Genomic DNA, 16,206 nt, shown 5'->3' on the forward strand with positions numbered 1-16,206 from the left:
CACACGAGACCATGGGCATCCGCAGGATTATTTTGGGGGGGGGGGGTGATATAAAATATCACTTCTAGATTAACGAATGTATGCTATAGCCGTGCGAAAAAAAGGAGAGTCAAGAACAATTCGAGATACAAGATAGTTCGAGCGAGAAAGAGACGGCGTTCCAAACGAAGGAGACAATAAATGCTGTATTCGACATCCGACTCTCTCTCTATCCAAGGGGGGACAAGTGCCCCGATTGCCCTCCCTTGCGGACGCCCATGCGCGAGACTGTTTCGTTAAATAAAAAATTTCATCCTTGGAAATGGGTATCTTATGTGCAGCATCCCAGTATCCCTTGCATCCCTTACGAATCCCTTACATCCTTTGCGTATCCCATGTATTGTTTATCCAATATGGGCGCATGCTCCGATACATTTTTCTTCTCTAATTTCCAGTGACTAGTCGGAACGAACACCCTGACCAAACGTAATTCAAGACAACACAGTAAGTTCACTGTGTTAAAAGATATAGAACTCTATTGCAACCCTAAGATCCCTCAAACTATAAGAAAACTATATACGATAAAATTATTAAAGAAAGAAATTCAAAAAAAATACGGATTTACTAAGAGCTAAAAGTTTTCCAGGATAGTTACGAGCCTGGTCGAGCTACGACGACGTCGCGGACGTGGAACGGGTGGCGGCGTCGCAGGCGCTGTGGTCGCGACGCCCGGGCCATCGCAGCAGCCCGGCGGCTCTGGCAGGATGTCGATGGCTCGCGTGGCGCGCCCTTCGGGGGGTGCCAAAGTGTCTCGGTGGCTGGTCACGGCGCCACGATTGATCGTACGTCGTCCCTGAACCCGCGACGAAAAACACGCTCATCTAGCAAGGTCGCTCAACAAGTTCCGGCCGTGTTTACGGCCGGTGATCCGGCTCGTTCACGGCACTGCACGTTCAACGGGTAAAAACAACCCTCCCGTTACAGCGAGTTCGCACGCGCGACAGTCAAACGCGAAGCTGACGCGTGGTTAATCGTCGCGTGTTCGACTTGTCAGCCTTAGCTATCGGTGGATCCACAGTTTTGAACATCGCGCGAATTTTCATCCTGGTGCGAATCCGCTTGGTGTGGTGAGTGGTGGGTGGATTCGTGTGGTTGGACAACCGTTTCGCGGCCGGGCATGGAACCGCGGAGGTTCCGGATGCCGGAGGCTAGCTGACGGATGCCCGCGCGGGAGGGTAGGAGGGACTACGAGCCGGTGGATGAAAGTGAAAACGAGTCGATCCGCGATACGGGGGGATGAGTCAAGGATACGTTGCGTGGACAACGTCCAACTGGGCGAGTTTCAGGTCCTGTAAGTGGATTACCCTCTTTTTTTCACGCTTTCTCGAGGCGTTTAGATAATACTCAGGATTTTTTATTGTTTGGGTGCACGCAAGGGGTGTTTGAGTGTTTTGACACGTTAGGATCGTTGAACAAGTGTTTTCATTTCACTTTCAAACGTATCTCCCTGTCGACGAATTACGCGCTTTTTGTGGTGATCTAATTGTAAGATATTTTTAAGGGTTACTAACGTGTTTTGTTACGGCAGATTCATTAAATAAGTGTTTTCACATTAATTTCATTTAGCATTCGAAGGATCCAATTAGAATACTTAGGATGTTCAGGCAATAGAAATTGCATGTTATTTAAAGCAGTAATTTGTTTTTAATTCCTACGACAGTAAAGATTAACTCGGGTAAAATTCGTTTCCGCGTTCATGCCTCGTTACGGCGATCAGTTCGCTCAAATCTCACCTTAATTAAATTGATTTGCGGTCGTTATCGCTACCGTGCATTTCCCTTTTCCGATAGCAAACAAAGGTCGCCAAAAAGTGGCGAATCGGTCGCGTGCATTACCGCCAACCCTCCGCCAGTGGCACGCGTTAGATAAAGCATTGTATCGACGTAAAAAGCGGATGAATTATCGGTAAGCATGAACGCGGACGAAATTATCTGACTTTTCCAACACGCGCCATGCAAATGACGGAAAATCGTTGCTGCGGATCGCTGGGAAATTTTATTTCGTAATACATTGTTTAAAAATTCTTTTGGAAAATTAACAACAAAAATCCCTTATAGAGAAGTAATCGAAAAGAACACCCAGTGGATCTGAGAAACGGTCGCCCAAAATGTTTCCGACTTCACCCAAGCGGGTACAAAAAACAGTTTTACCCCATATCTTCTCTCTCCTATTCCCCGTAGTAATACCTTAACGTGCACGGGGATGTTCGATGGAGAAATATTCGATGCCACGTACGCGAGCCATAAAATGTTGGACGAACGAGAGGGTCCGACGCGGAATGGCGTTCTGAGCGATTCAGAACAGGAAGACTGTTCATTCTGGTTCGGTCTTCGAGGTCTTAGCAAAGACTGGGTCGCTTACAGAAAGACAAATGTTCTCTGAGAGAGTACTTTATAATTACCTATTCATACATAAAGGAGCAATCTAAAATTTCTAATGGTTAATTTTTCTCCCTCAAATTGGGATTAATTCAGAAACTCTACGGTGGCTCATAGTGGAAGTTCGCCCAAGGCAGACTATCTTGTTACCGCGTCAACGAGAAACGTCGCGTTAAGCCCTGCTAAGACTTTGGAACAAACGGGACTAAGCCGTTAAGTATGCACGCGAGTTTTCGTCGGAAACGCGACGACGACGTCTCGGCAATTTCTCGATCGTGCCGGCATTAATTAAGTCACGGAGTAAAGAAGCTCGTTCACGCGAACGAGATTTTCTTTTTTTCTTTTTTTTTTTTTCATTCCGCGAGTTCGATCCCATTGGGGGAGTCACGAGACCGACGTCTCCTAGTTTTAATTAAAGTCACCCCGAGTCGGAGTCGCGGCTAAGGCAATTAACTCGAAGACAAACGGCCAGGTCCGATTGAATTTCCTAGCTTTCGTAATTAGTTTCTGCGTAACCGAATCCACCAACCCCGACGATCGCGTCTACGGAAATCCTTGGAAAATCGAAAACAATTTTGTAAGATTGCAAATAATTTCGCCAAGTGTTTAATTACTGTTAAGTTTCAACGGCAGGGAGCAGGTAAAATATAAGAACAATAGAAAAATACTGAAAGCAACGAGTTAGCATGTTAGTCGACATTCCCTGTTCGCTCGTACGAGAAGCAAAGGGAGGTTTCCGTGTACAAACGCATCGTTTCCTTGCCGTCGAATCCTCCCCGTTTCGGGTGAAAGTAGCACCGCCGATAGGGGGTGAAATTTTAATTCGCGCGGACGTTTGATATTCAGAGATCCGGACTCTGCATTCACGGGCTCACGTACGACCACTCTCGACGGCACTTCTTTCACCGTGGCATTTTTGTTTCGCGTCAACGACGACCAAGAAACTCTTGTTCTTTCCAACAGAGAAAGAAAGAAATAAAGGGTGGTAGGCGCGAATGAGGGAGAAAGAAAGAAACGGGAAAAGAGGGAAAGATGATAGAACGAGACGACGATCTGTCATTCAAGGACGATTCTTTCAGCCTGCAAACTCGCTGGATTGTGTGCGCAGGGCCACCCTCTTTAGAATTCCCCGTCGGTGGAGCAAGAAGCTCGTAAAAGACAAAGGGAGTTGGGTAGCACCAAGGGTGGAGAAGACGAAGCGCGTGGGAGAGAGCAGCGGAGGAAGGAAGGTAGAGAAGAAGGGACGAAGAGAAGCGAGTAAAGGAGATAAGAAAGATGGGAGAGAGCTCACCGGATCTCAGCCTTCGGCTTCGCCGAGGCAGTTCAGACTCCAGGGATTCCTTCTATATGGACTTTGCTCAGGTACTAACCCCCTTCACCCTTCGATGCATCGATAATCTTTGTCCGATAATTTCCTTCCCGATGTTGAGCGGATGAAAAATTTCTATTCTATTGTTACATATCAAACGAACACTTTTGAACGTGGTATCATGATAAAGAAAAAAAAAGACAAATTTCATGATTAATTATTCGTACTGGCAGGGCATCGACTCGGATATCGAGGAGGTGACGCGACCTGGGGACACCAACTCGGATCCGATGATGGAGAACCACCTGGAAGAGAATGGAACCGAGCTACCACCGATCGAGGATATCACGACGATCCCGGAGGAAGCTTCCGAGGAGTTGCGCGAAGAGGAGGAGGCTGCGGCTATGGAAGCTGCCCTACGAACACCCGAGGGTCCCATAATTAACACGGAAGCAGAGAAACCGGCGCAGCAACCCCAACCCCAGCTCTCGACGCTCGCCCCGCAAGAGTGAGTATGCAGAAATCCTGCGGAACGAAATTGCTGCTACCGTTTCGTACGAGCGTCGTTACGGGGGCAATTTCATTCGAACGAGAAAGGTCTCTGTTTTAATTGGAATTCCTCGCGTCTTCTTCTCTTTTTTTCTATTTTCCCGTTTCCGTTAGTCTCTCGGGTCTGACTTGAACGATCTAGATACCAGAATTTGTATAAAGTTCCTTCGTACTTTACTCTGGATATAATAATTATAATAATAATTTCATTATTCTCCTTCGTTTCATTAATCTTTGAAGCTTATCTGCAATTACTTTCATGTGGCATGATATAATATTCCCCTTTCTATCCAACTATACGACCATGCATACAACTGGTACCCTTTTGATCTGGCTACATTCATGTAACATTCAGACGGAAAAAAACAATGTCGAAAGCGTCTCGAGTTCAAAGATGGTTGCGAAGAAACCGTAGAGAATGAGCTAGCAACGGTTGACGTTGCTCTCTACGTTCCACCCAGGCTTCATCTACCCCTGTGTTTCTTTGCCAGTAATATTCCCGACCATTAACGACTTCTCATACGTCTCGTACAGAACGAGATCCCTTCAGATTGTGCGCTAGACTCGAAATAAAAGCTGTCTGCCGGTTAACTAGGTAAACGCGGAAAAGCGGAATAGAAAATCGCGGGAGAAAAATAATTTATTTCTAGGAACTCCGGGGACGAGGTCTCGAGTAAATTGCTCGACGAGCACGAGGCGAACATTCGATGGAAATATTAACGCGATCATACGACTATCGCGTGGCCGGAAGCACGAATTACGTCTTCGACGGCTTGGATGCGAGGGAAACGAGCGATTTCTTTAAATGGTTCCTAATCATTTCCGGTCCAAATCGAATCCCCCTTTCTATATTAAACCTTCAATTAATTTATTCCGTTTTCGTTGATTTCAAATTCGCGATCGTACTCACGGTTTCCCGTCAATTATTTCTCGTTTTCTAGCCCCGTACATAACTACGTCAGGACGTAAATTACTCCGCAGACCCCCTAAACAGACACGTTTCTCCTCTTCGTTCGAACGGCCACCAACCACGAAACATTAGTCACTGTCCACGATTAACGCGCATCCCTCCGTGTCCAGCACGGTGGTTTGTACAGCGTGCAACGATTGAACTTGATCGTGAAAAATCGTTTCGCAAACGTCTACCACTTTGCTCCATCAATTTCCACTGGAGAAGGCTAGAGTGGTCAAAGTAGTGGTAGACGAGGAATCACTGCTGCGTTCACGATCGAACGAAACTCGTGTCAAAGAAAGAGACAAAAGTTGTTCAGGAACGGTCGACGGCTCGAAAAGGGACGTGCTTTTCATCAGAGCGAAACACTGACCCCAATCTGTGAAATTACTGCTTCTACCGGGTCTAATCTACGAGTCAGCAAGAAACGACACCTCAAAGGCGTATTCGTTCGTATGGAAAAGGGGCAGGAAAAGGATGAAAAAGAAATTCGGAAATCTCAAAGAGTTAATTGACGATATTCGAGCAATACGCAATCTGCGCTTTAATTGCTTGACACGCGTGAAACACGCGTGGAAGCAGTTATTTCCTTGTTTAACGACGCGACGAATCGGACAGCAATTTGCATCGAATCTCGATCGACCGATCCGCAGACGGTCCGTCGCGTCGCCTCCGTTCCGTTCGAACTCGATTACTTCCGGCGGATATCGAACGTGAATTCGTGAACGCACGGTTAGCCAACGGCGCCGAAGTTAATATTGACCTGTCACTTCGTTATGGCCAATGGACGACCTTCGTCCCGCTTCCGATCGTAATTCCTCCTCGTCTCTCTCTTCTGCTTTCCCGTTTCACCGGAACCCACGCGAGCCATCCTCTCCTTTGTCGCGAACGAGAGCAGGGAGACTGTTCTGGCCTATTCCCTCGATTTACATGCAGATTAGACCGGTTTCGAGCAAAGCCACCAGAGTTTCTTTAACAACTATCATGCGTAATAACAAATTTTCAAAATTTTTTAGCGTATTCTATATATCGGTTTTTGTCGGAAATGACCGAAGCCAGGATACGGAGGCTGGGGTCGAAGAGACGGGTCGTAAAACCTTCCATTCGCGTTACGCCACTGCGAATCTGATTCGGATAACGAGCTCGCTATCAAACAGCCCCCGACCACATGTTCAGAGACGATGGACGACGAGCGTGGGAGGGAAAGAGGGTGGCGAATGGAGAAGGAGCGTGATAAACGAGAGTGCTGAGTTGAATCGCTAGACAGCAGGGCCTCAGTCTGTGATGCGGGGTCCGTGAGTACCGTGACACACACGAGCCATTTGGGCCGTGACTGTGCGTTTCGTTGGTGAATTCAGCAGCCAACATTCCGCCGAGACGGCCGTGGAAAGCTCTAGCCAAGGTCACGGGTATGCTCATCAAGGAAACCTCCCTCAGGTACTACGATTCCATCCTGTCGAGACGGTGGATCGATCCGCGCGCTTCCCGCTCCATACGACCGACCGGGAATCCGAAAATCGCGCACCCATACCGAACCGTCCGTCTGCTATTTCCTCTGGCACGACATCCTCCTAGTCCACGTATGCCTCGCGTGCTTTTGCATGTAGCATTTCCATCGAAAATTGCTTCAGGAATTGCTCGGTAAGGGTGGAAATCTTAGACGTTCATGTGGTAACACCAAAAGTTATTAACTAGATTAAAAATCCTTGCGACTGTCGTTAAGTGAACGCAAGTGAACCGTTCGGATAACGAATCAGGAAGATAGATAAAAAAAAAAGATTCTCCCTATCGAGCCAAGCCACGCTGGCGCTTCGCCCTTCGGCGAAACGTCGAAAGCATAATCCCTAGAGGTGGCAGAGGAACGTGGGGTGGCTGCAATAATAATCGAGGAAACGAAAACGCACGCCTCAGTTGGAAAACAGTGGAAGAAGGAAAAATGAGAGAAAAACGTTTACGGAGTATTTACGTGGCAGCTTTGCAGAAGGAACGATTAAAAGAATCTGCTCTCTCTTTTTTTCGCTGTGTAAGAGGGTCAGAGAAACGCGTAAGAAGAGAAGGAAGATGCGGGATGGAATCCTGAAGGATATCCGTGCAGGGGTGACGGAGTGGCAGATCGAGCGAAACAAGGGAGAGCGAGGGCCAGAGTGCTCGAGCCACGGATACACTCGTGGCACAATGAGGGAACGGTACTCAGCCACTGAATCAACCCCTCAATCCCTCTTGCACCCCTCCGCCGGTATCTCTCTCGTCCGGCAACACCCTCTCGCGTTCTTCTGCTTCTCCAACACTACGTGATTATTTCAAAAAGCTCGAAGCCAAGAGGCGAGCCGTACGTTCCATCCTTTGCCACCCCCTCCCCTGACAGTCAACTTTACCTACCCTGTTTCTTCTCCTTTCAACCTGAGTAAGCGCGCACGCGTGCAACTAACCCTTCTATCTATCCGTGAAAAGGACGAAACTAACCCCCACCTCCCTCTCGCTCCCCCCGTACTATCCGCCTCGTAGGGGTAGGTCGTTTTACGCAGGCACTCGTTTACCTTCTTAAACGCGCGGAACAACGATCTCCCGGTTTCGCATATATTTTCAGGGGTTAGAACGAAAGGCTTCGTGGATGGCTGCCTTTCAACCGGGGTTCGCTACGGCTCCGTGTTTATTTTAACGTAACATAAACGACGAAAATATGGAGCGATCCGGTTCAGAGAATATTAGATAACGCGACGGTAAACGTGCATCGTACTCAGAGGGTTTCTTTTCAGGGGTGATTTATAGATACAAAAATGAGCGAAATATTTGATTTCATTTTTAAATGAAATTATAATCCCAGAAAGAATTTCATTCCATGTCGGAGAGGGTGCCTCCGGGTTTCAGGAATTTCCATCGAAATGTGAACATTTCTTTTTCGTCTACCAATCCTCGCTCTGTAAATTGAAATTTCACCCGAATACGTCGGGACGCAATATCGCGGTGGCGAAATAATTTACTCCGCTCTTGGTGTTCCTTGCGGATAAGTTGTCGCCGCGAATCCCATGGTAACGCGACGCACGTTCCTCAGGATTCGCCCGGTGGTACAGGTCGAATTTGTGAACGCCACGTGTGCGTATCCGTGAAATCAAGCCGACCGTATTTCACCGGCTGTCAGATTACAGAGGGATCGGTTCAGATTATTATTAGATAAACGGCTGTCGTTCGAGAAGCCGTCGCTTAATGACGCCCACGAAACCGTCCACCCGCTATAGTAACTCTCTTCCTGCAGCCAGTGTCAATGTGACGAGTATGAAAACGTGTATGCCACCGCGTTGACCTTAAATTAGATCCGCGACACCGCTTTGTGCTCCCCCTTCTAATTCCTCGAAACCTCTGACCGTTTTCAATAGATTAACCACAGTGCGATATGGAACATTGATCTGTCCTGAACGCGACAGGATTTCTTTTGCACTAATTGGAATTAAAATCATTTTCCACTCTCGAGCAGTGAAGTTTTGAGAAAATCATAAGGCACCAGGTTAATTGCTCACCGTATCAGGCTCGAAGGTGAAAAAAATAACGCGTCTCGTCGGGATCGTAGTTTCATTAAGCGAATTGCAACACGAAAACAGGTCGGAAAGTATTTTTCTTTTTTTTTTCTTTCTCTCCCCTCGCGACACGCTTAATTACTTCTTCTCGCCAGCGGACCATAGACCGGCTTTGAAAGCCCTAACGATTCTCGGTGTGCCACCGCGTGCAGAGGCTCGAGTGGAAATTTTCGAGTAGAAACTAGCGGCGCGTCGCATCTCGAGAAAGTTTTCCCGACCATTTGTTGCCGCAGTTTAACGAGTTGCGATTGGCACCGTTCGTCGTGCGACGACAGCCAGTTTCGCGGCTTCAAACTTCCCCGGTAAACGACTTTCGCGTATAACAGCGAGCCGACAACTCCGCGGGTACGTGGTTAAACGAATTACCCGGAGTTGCGGTGACGCGAAGTCACTTGAACCCGACCAGACGAGTTTTGTTCACCGATTTTGACGTAAATTCGCGTCCATCGACTAAGGGGTGAAAGCGTGAGAATTGGAACGAGGATTAGAATTATGTCAATTAACCCTTTCACCTTTCGTCGTGGCATGCATTAATTGAAATGCATTCGATGGCTTGAATTATTTAAAAGGGAAACGTTAAAACTCGCGAAGCTAATGAGAGCAACGGAAAGAGCGAATTGTGTTATTAAAACAATTGATTTGGTATAACGAACAAGGTACCGCGCAATTATCCCTCTGTAATTGAGCCGTCGATACCGATCGATCGATCGGCCAAGGACAGGACAGAAATAATGAGGAAACACGGTCTGTTCAGCTGGCCAGGATTGCCGGCTGCGCTACCGTCACCGGCATCACCGTCCGCGGTAATCGTTTCACCGGAAACGCTGTCTAGACACAGCAGCAGCTCACCCTCCCGCGCTCACCGGCCACCCCAGTTTGCCCTGGCTCTACCATGCTCCTCGCAGCCGATTTCCGCGGTATGCTACCCGGCACCTACCTTCCTCGACGTCGTCGAAGATCGGAAGTGGAAGAAACTTGGATGGTAAGTGGATTATTTTCACTACCCTCCCTTTTGTCTCTCGAAACGAACAATCAGATTTGATTTTTCACGCGAATTTTCCTCCTATATTTGTTTTTCAATTAAATTAAATTCGTATCGTCGATCCCTGGTAACTGTAGAGGCAATCAATGTGTTAATTTATTTAATTTAAATTGATTATCTCGATTACCAGAGACGACCGTGTGAATCAACGTAATTTGAAATGCTTCAGTAATTAAATCAATTTGGAAATTGGTGAAATATCGAATATTCATTGCTACCGATAGCTACACGACCTCGTACCGCGAGGAACGAGAGAACCTCGACGAGTGCATTTGAATCGGGTCAGATTCAGTTCAACGTTTAAGCGTGACGATCAGCTGAAACATTTCAACTTGACTGATTTCCACTCCGGGCAAATTAACAGAAACGACCAGGAGGGGGAAATATGTGCCCCGGTCACCACGGAAATTTCACGTGATCCTACGGGTTATCCTGATCGACGTCTGCATGCCAATTACCGGTACTTTATGAATCAAACACGCACACGGGCATACTCGACTACACGATTACCAGTAATTGAGCCAATTCTTACGGGGGTGGATGTATTTGCGGCCAATGGTATCTTCGCTAACGTTTCATTTTTAACTGACAACGATTACTTCGTTTGCGTTTCAATAAGTAGCCGTCGTTAGAGAAAAGTACTTTGAGTTCCACTTTTCGATAAGAGGATACCGGAACTGGTAATCGTGCCGCCGTTTTCAAAATCGAAGAAAACGATGGGAACGTCGGATAAAGTCCGGAAATGGTCCAATTTCTCCACGGTGAAGAGAGTCGAACGTATATTAGAGAAAGACGCAGAGATTCTTCGTGGTTGAAGCAGTTTACCGTTTTCTTGTACAGCGACGCCTTGGCGACGACGTTCAGCGCCCTGTATGGAAAGCTACTGGTCGTCATGGGAATCGCATTTCCCATGGCTGAAGTAATATCCACCTATATACCACCATCGTTCTACGAAGGGTTCTACCTTTATCTCTACTTCGGTAGCATGATCTTCCTCGTCTACACGTACACCACGTTGCTTCGCGACAACAAACCCAAGTCAAGTAAGTTTATAGCGCATGATCGTGAACAATGATTTTCTTTTTTTTTCTCTCTCTTTCCGTTTATCCGTTGTTCGGTCAACGAGCCGTAGAGAAACACGAATGAAACGTTCAACTTCATATTTCAGGAACGTCTGCCGCGTGTTGTTTTACGAGTAGGTAATTCCATTCTTGCCCAAAACGATTCTAACGCGAACGCTATCACTAACCCAGGCCACGTTGCCTGTGAAGAAGCTTTGCTAATTTCTTCTTCGCGCTGAATATTTTCGTGAGATAATTTTTCCTAGTAAGATTCACTGTTCCCTGCGGTGGATCGAGTCGCTTGCCATCGATTAGCCCTTTAACGATGCTGCAAGGTATAATTTAGGAAGCGGTGCTTCCTGTATCCGCCAACAGAGGGATACCCGCGGTACCGACTTTCTCGCGAGTCCTTATCCAGCTATCCATCCATCTACACCTTATTCGCGATGAAATTCGAGCATCTCGTTAAAGGGTTAAAGAACAGTCACGCTGTCAGTGAGTGAAACTAGTCTCGCTACGTCTACATATAAATATACTTAGCATCCTCCGCTTGCTCACTCGCTCGCTTTCAATTCGCTCCCGACAACGGGAAGCGAGCTCGACCCTGTTAAAATCGCATTAATCTTAACCGGTCGATTACCATAAATTTGCATGAGAAGAGAAACGAAAGGACGTGTGTGATCTGGACTCGTCGAGATCGTCGAGCGGCGCCGGAGGCGACAGCGACGCGGCTGACACCACGTGTCCGCATGTCTCCGCTATCAGGCCAGCGCAACATTACGGAAGTTTCTATCTACGAATGGGCGCCGTGGCGTTTGGCATCGGTTCGATGATTTATTCCGGCTTGGAGTTCGGCCAATACTTTGAGCTCGAACGGAACACCAAGTGTCACAACATCATGCTTGCTCTTACGCCCGCCACTAGGATGGCCTTCATCTTCATACAGATGTACTTTATATTTCTGAACAACGAGGTGGGTATGTTCGTGGTATTAATATCGTGCTTCGAAACAAAGAAATCGCAGCGGTATTTTATCGTTTGTTTTTCGTCAAATGATATCGCGTGAAAGGAACAGTTGTTTCGAAATCACGAGGGTAGGTCGGTGTTCGTTGTTTACTAGGTGAAGGGTCTAAAAATAACGACAACAGGCAATGCTGTAGAGATCGATGCGAGCGGCAATGTAACGAAAGAGCGAAAGCGTCGATGCAAAACGAGACGCTCGACAGAAAGGTTAATGAAACGGAAGGGTGAACAACCCTGAAACTAATACTGGAACACGAGTCGTCCAGGTACCTAAGTCCCTTTGCTCTTTCCTTTGCCTCCACAGATGAGTATCTCTCACCGCACTCGACCGCTTTTGATTAAAACTTTTTCGAGAGCCTCCTCTCGATCGACGATTCCGATCGTTTACCTCTTCATCGTCTATTAACCCGACGTTCTATGGCTCGCGATCTAACTAGACAATCAAATTATTCTCGTCGGACATGGATCGATCGCTGCGATTCTTTTGTTACCGTCCAAGAACTGTTCTCCGCTATAAACGAAGAACCTATACTCCTACGTCCAATCAGAGCCGATAACTATTGTCTCAATCTTTATTTTCTTCAGCAGCAAATGAAAGTTTATCGTCATCGAGTGGTTGCACGTTTCGGACTGATGCACATGATCGGCACGAATCTGTCTGTTTGGCTGAACGTCCTCATCCAGGAAACGAAACACGAGATACTGACGTTCTACAACCCGGAGAACAATTCCTTGAGGATCTCTCACAGATTAGGTATGGAACATGATTATATTTCTCGAACCTAAACTCGATGGGATTGAAAATTAAACTGAAATTAGGCTCGAAAGGAAATCTGAATCTCGGCGGGCACAGTCATTACCATCACGGAGAGCATCTTAGGCTACCAAGGGGTCTGAAGGGACCGCATCACATGTACGAGTGCCGACGAACGAACATAATGGGATCGTTAGTCCAAGACGCCAGTCCGTTTCTCTTTCCCTGCACCATAGAGTACAGTTTGATCTGCGCCGCGATATTATACGTGATGTGGAAGAATATATCAAAGGCAGGGTTCTCTCAGCCTAAAACTCCACCAGGATCCCGGCATCATACGCATGCTTACAGGTAAGATAAATAGAAAAAAAAAAATATTCTAGTCAATAAGCTTATAAATTGAAGAGAACCTTTAACGAACGATTAAATTTCATAGGAGATCTCCTCACCACTACAGCGTAGACTGCGCCCGGGCCCACAAGGGCCTGTTCGTAGGTATCCTGATCCTGGTGCTGACAATCATCTCTCTGATCCTCTTCTTCGTCTTGATATCTCGTCCAGAGTTGGTCAGCTTCGCGGTCACAGAGGTGAACATCTGCGAGCTGACACTATACGGGATGTCGACGATAGCCACCCTGATAGGGATGTTCCAGATGCGTAAGCTCCGTTACGACGGCAGCAGGAACCTGGAATTAGACAATATCCTTCTAGTCGCTGCTCAAACGGGCATGTTTATCTACTCAACGTTCACGATCATAGGTGCTCAGTTCACGCTAGCCAAGCATACAGTTCTGGTGCTTGTCACGGCGTTGGCGAGCGTGTTGCAGACTACCTTTCAAACAATCTTTATCTTGGACGCGTCGAGGAGGTCTGTAGCTACGGCGAAGCAGATTAGAAGAAAACCTGGCAGAGAAATCGTCACGTTTCTGTTGGTCACCAATCTGGCTATGTGGGCGATCAACACTCTGGAGAAGTCGCGAGCGGAATCGCATCCAGTGCAGCTGCATTTCTACGGGCTTTGGGCGTGGACGATCATCACGCACGTGTCGATGCCGTTGGCGATCTTCTACAGGTTCCACAGCACCGTTTGCTTATGCGAGGTTTGGAAGAGAGCGTACAAGGTGAAACCTACCTACATGTGACGCAAGGGGTCCCGTGAGCTCGTGTGCAACACCGTGGCTCCTCAGCGGCCGAAAACTCTGCCCGCCAGGTTGGACGCCATCACGGAGAACGATCCGGTTTACTTCATGTAATCGTGGACTCCTTGCGAATATCGCAAGAAGGATCGGTCGAGTCTGCGTTCGCGAGGATGTCCTAGCTGTTATAGATTAAATGTCACGCGAAAACGAACGCTGCTCGACAGGTCGATGGTCGTTGCCGTTTTCGTCCGTCGAGAATGGTCACGGTTAGAGATTATCGTAAGGATTCTTTGGATCAACCTCGCGTTAAATGGATCCTGATACGAGCCGATATGTATATAATTCGTCCACGACGAGATTCAGGAACGGACTGCGATAGAACGCGCGCATTCTCTTGGAGAATTTATTTAAAAAATGGAGCAAATGGCACAATTAACGACGCACAATTTTTAACGAGATTAGATGTAGACGATTAGTTCGGTTTAGAATCGTCGAAGCAACGGCTGTTCCTTCGATTATCCCGGGAACAATAACAGTTTTGTTCGATAAGTAAACGATAAGACGATTTTATACCGATCAAAAAAATTGCGAATGAGAGAGAGAGAGAGAGAGAGAGAGAGAGAGAGAGAGTGAATGAAAGAGAGAGATGTTTTTTCTTTGGTGGTAATGTTCGTAAGACTGAAATTTAAGCATTCTTTAAGAGAACGGTTAAGCTGATAGAAGAAGAACGATTCCGTTTTTAACGCAAGTCGACCTGAATCCCGCCACACCCACCATCCTCTTCCCACTGATCTGTCCTTCGATGTTACTCGAATACTCTCACGGACATCCGTCTTCCACGTAGTACAAACTGCAACTTAAAATAGCGCCTCTCGCGTCCAAGTAGATAATTCGAAGAATCAATGATCGAGGGAAACAAATTAACGCCTGAAATTCCTAGGCGTCGACCGCCACGGCTAGAGCGTACATTGTTAAAATCTCGCTTCTCCGTGCACTATCGATCGTGCTAACGATAGAAATGATAGACGATAGAGTAATCGACGATAGTACGAAAGCAATTCGAGCAACTCGCGCGTTTAAGGAAGATACACTATAAAAGAGTCCGAACGTCCATCGAATGCTAGTCGTAGACGAGTGCGGTCTGTTTCTCTCGATTTCACGTAGCAACTCGCGAATGATCGATGTTTCGAGGCGATATATAAACGTAAGTAAGTATTTCACACCGAAATCGCGAGTTTTTCGATGACGTGGCAAGTTAGACAGGCGTCGAAACTCGGCGCAGATAGAAAGAGAAGATCAGTTTTAGCAAACGTTTCTGCGAACGTCGTTCAAGACTGTAGAAAATGCAGAAATTTCATCCTGTAGATTCCCATAGATTCGAGATCATAGCACGCAGAGTCCCATAAGATACGTAAAGAAAGAATACGGGATGGAAGGATAACGTTCGAAGGAAAAATAGAGTACAATGGCGAATCATATCATTAAGCCTTAATCCGTCGAGTGTGCTGTCCAAACTCTGCTAATTAAACGGGAAGTACCAAAAGGGATCAAGATTGATCGCGATCGAACGTAAAATCTCGAGAATAATTCGAATAATTCAATTTTTCCTGCTCAACAAACAGTCGCTTTTGAAGGGTTGAACGAGGGTCTGGCCGATCTAACAAGCAAATCGTATCGATCGGTCTGCAATACTAATGTTCTGCGTGAGTGTGCGTTTGTTTCCTTGCGTGTTGTATGTATGCGTGTCCATTTTGAGGAAGAAACCAAGCGAGAATGGTGAAAAGAAAGACGTTTTTCGTAGGAAGATTTTCTAGTTAAATGCGTGTTTCGTGCTAGACGTTATTTTCTTCGAGAAATCGTCAATAGTTGATCCGATTGATTTGTTCTTTCTTTATAAGAGATGTAAATTCGACTGTAAGGCGGCTGTAAATAGAAGAGAAAAGAGATGAGAAAGGTTAAGCGAAAAAAAAAAAAAATGGATTCTCTCGATGTTTAGAGCTAGTTGTGTCGACATGTTTCTTCCTATATTATATATATAATATATATACACATATATATACAAATATAAATATATTTATTATTGCGTTGTTCTATTATATAATATTTATTGTATTATCAGATATAGGATTTACGCGCGACACGTTACGTTTTATTGATCGGGGCTCGTGTCGAGATCTCCGTTCCTCTGTTTTCTTCTTTCACTTTCTTCCTTCTAATAATATTATTTCCTACTGTCTGTTGAAGAGACGTTAGAAAAAAGGAATGTCCAATTTCCGTTCAATTTCCTCGGGTATCACGACCCTTTAACAGATTCTAGCGGACACGATCTCGGCACGAGTTTTAACCGAAATTGAAAGCAAAGCGAAGCGAAACACGATACGGGGGTAA

General features: G+C 46.5%; 1 protein-coding gene across 8 annotated transcripts; it reads left to right on the top strand.

Annotated features, from left to right (window-relative positions):
* Positions 1-742: 742 nt before the first annotated feature.
* LOC114872791 (proton channel OtopLc-like) lies at positions 743-15,898 on the top strand. Of its 8 annotated transcripts, none has more exons than XM_046285615.1 (10): positions 743-1,330; positions 3,526-3,779; positions 3,960-4,234; positions 9,554-9,781; positions 10,682-10,884; positions 11,010-11,036; positions 11,562-11,875; positions 12,511-12,679; positions 12,754-13,030; positions 13,116-15,898. In XM_046285615.1, the coding sequence occupies exons 2-10, from the start codon at positions 3,693-3,695 to the stop codon at positions 13,819-13,821; spliced, it is 2,286 nt and encodes a 761-aa protein (XP_046141571.1). In that variant the 5' UTR covers positions 743-1,330; positions 3,526-3,692; the 3' UTR covers positions 13,822-15,898. The 8 variants fall into 8 exon arrangements, with proteins under 8 accessions (XP_046141571.1, XP_046141572.1, XP_029036219.1 ...); XM_046285616.1 differs by having other exon boundaries at positions 12,514-12,679; XM_029180386.2 differs by having other exon boundaries at positions 745-1,330; positions 12,745-13,030.
* Positions 15,899-16,206: the final 308 nt, after the last annotated feature.

Source organism: Osmia bicornis, chromosome 1, assembly GCF_907164935.1.
Source record: "Osmia bicornis bicornis chromosome 1, iOsmBic2.1, whole genome shotgun sequence".
NCBI classification, from domain to species: Eukaryota; Metazoa; Arthropoda; class Insecta; order Hymenoptera; family Megachilidae; genus Osmia; species Osmia bicornis.

Coding starts and splice junctions, on each gene's coding strand:
- LOC114872791 (XM_029180386.2), top strand. CDS start 3,693: ATGGGAGAGAGCTCACCGGATCTCAGCCTTCGGCTTCGCCGAGGCAGT. Junction 4,235..9,553: donor TCGACGCTCGCCCCGCAAGA/GTGAGTATGCAG, acceptor CGGTCTGTTCAG/CTGGCCAGGATTGCCGGCTG. Junction 9,782..10,681: donor AAGTGGAAGAAACTTGGATG/GTAAGTGGATTA, acceptor TTTCTTGTACAG/CGACGCCTTGGCGACGACGT.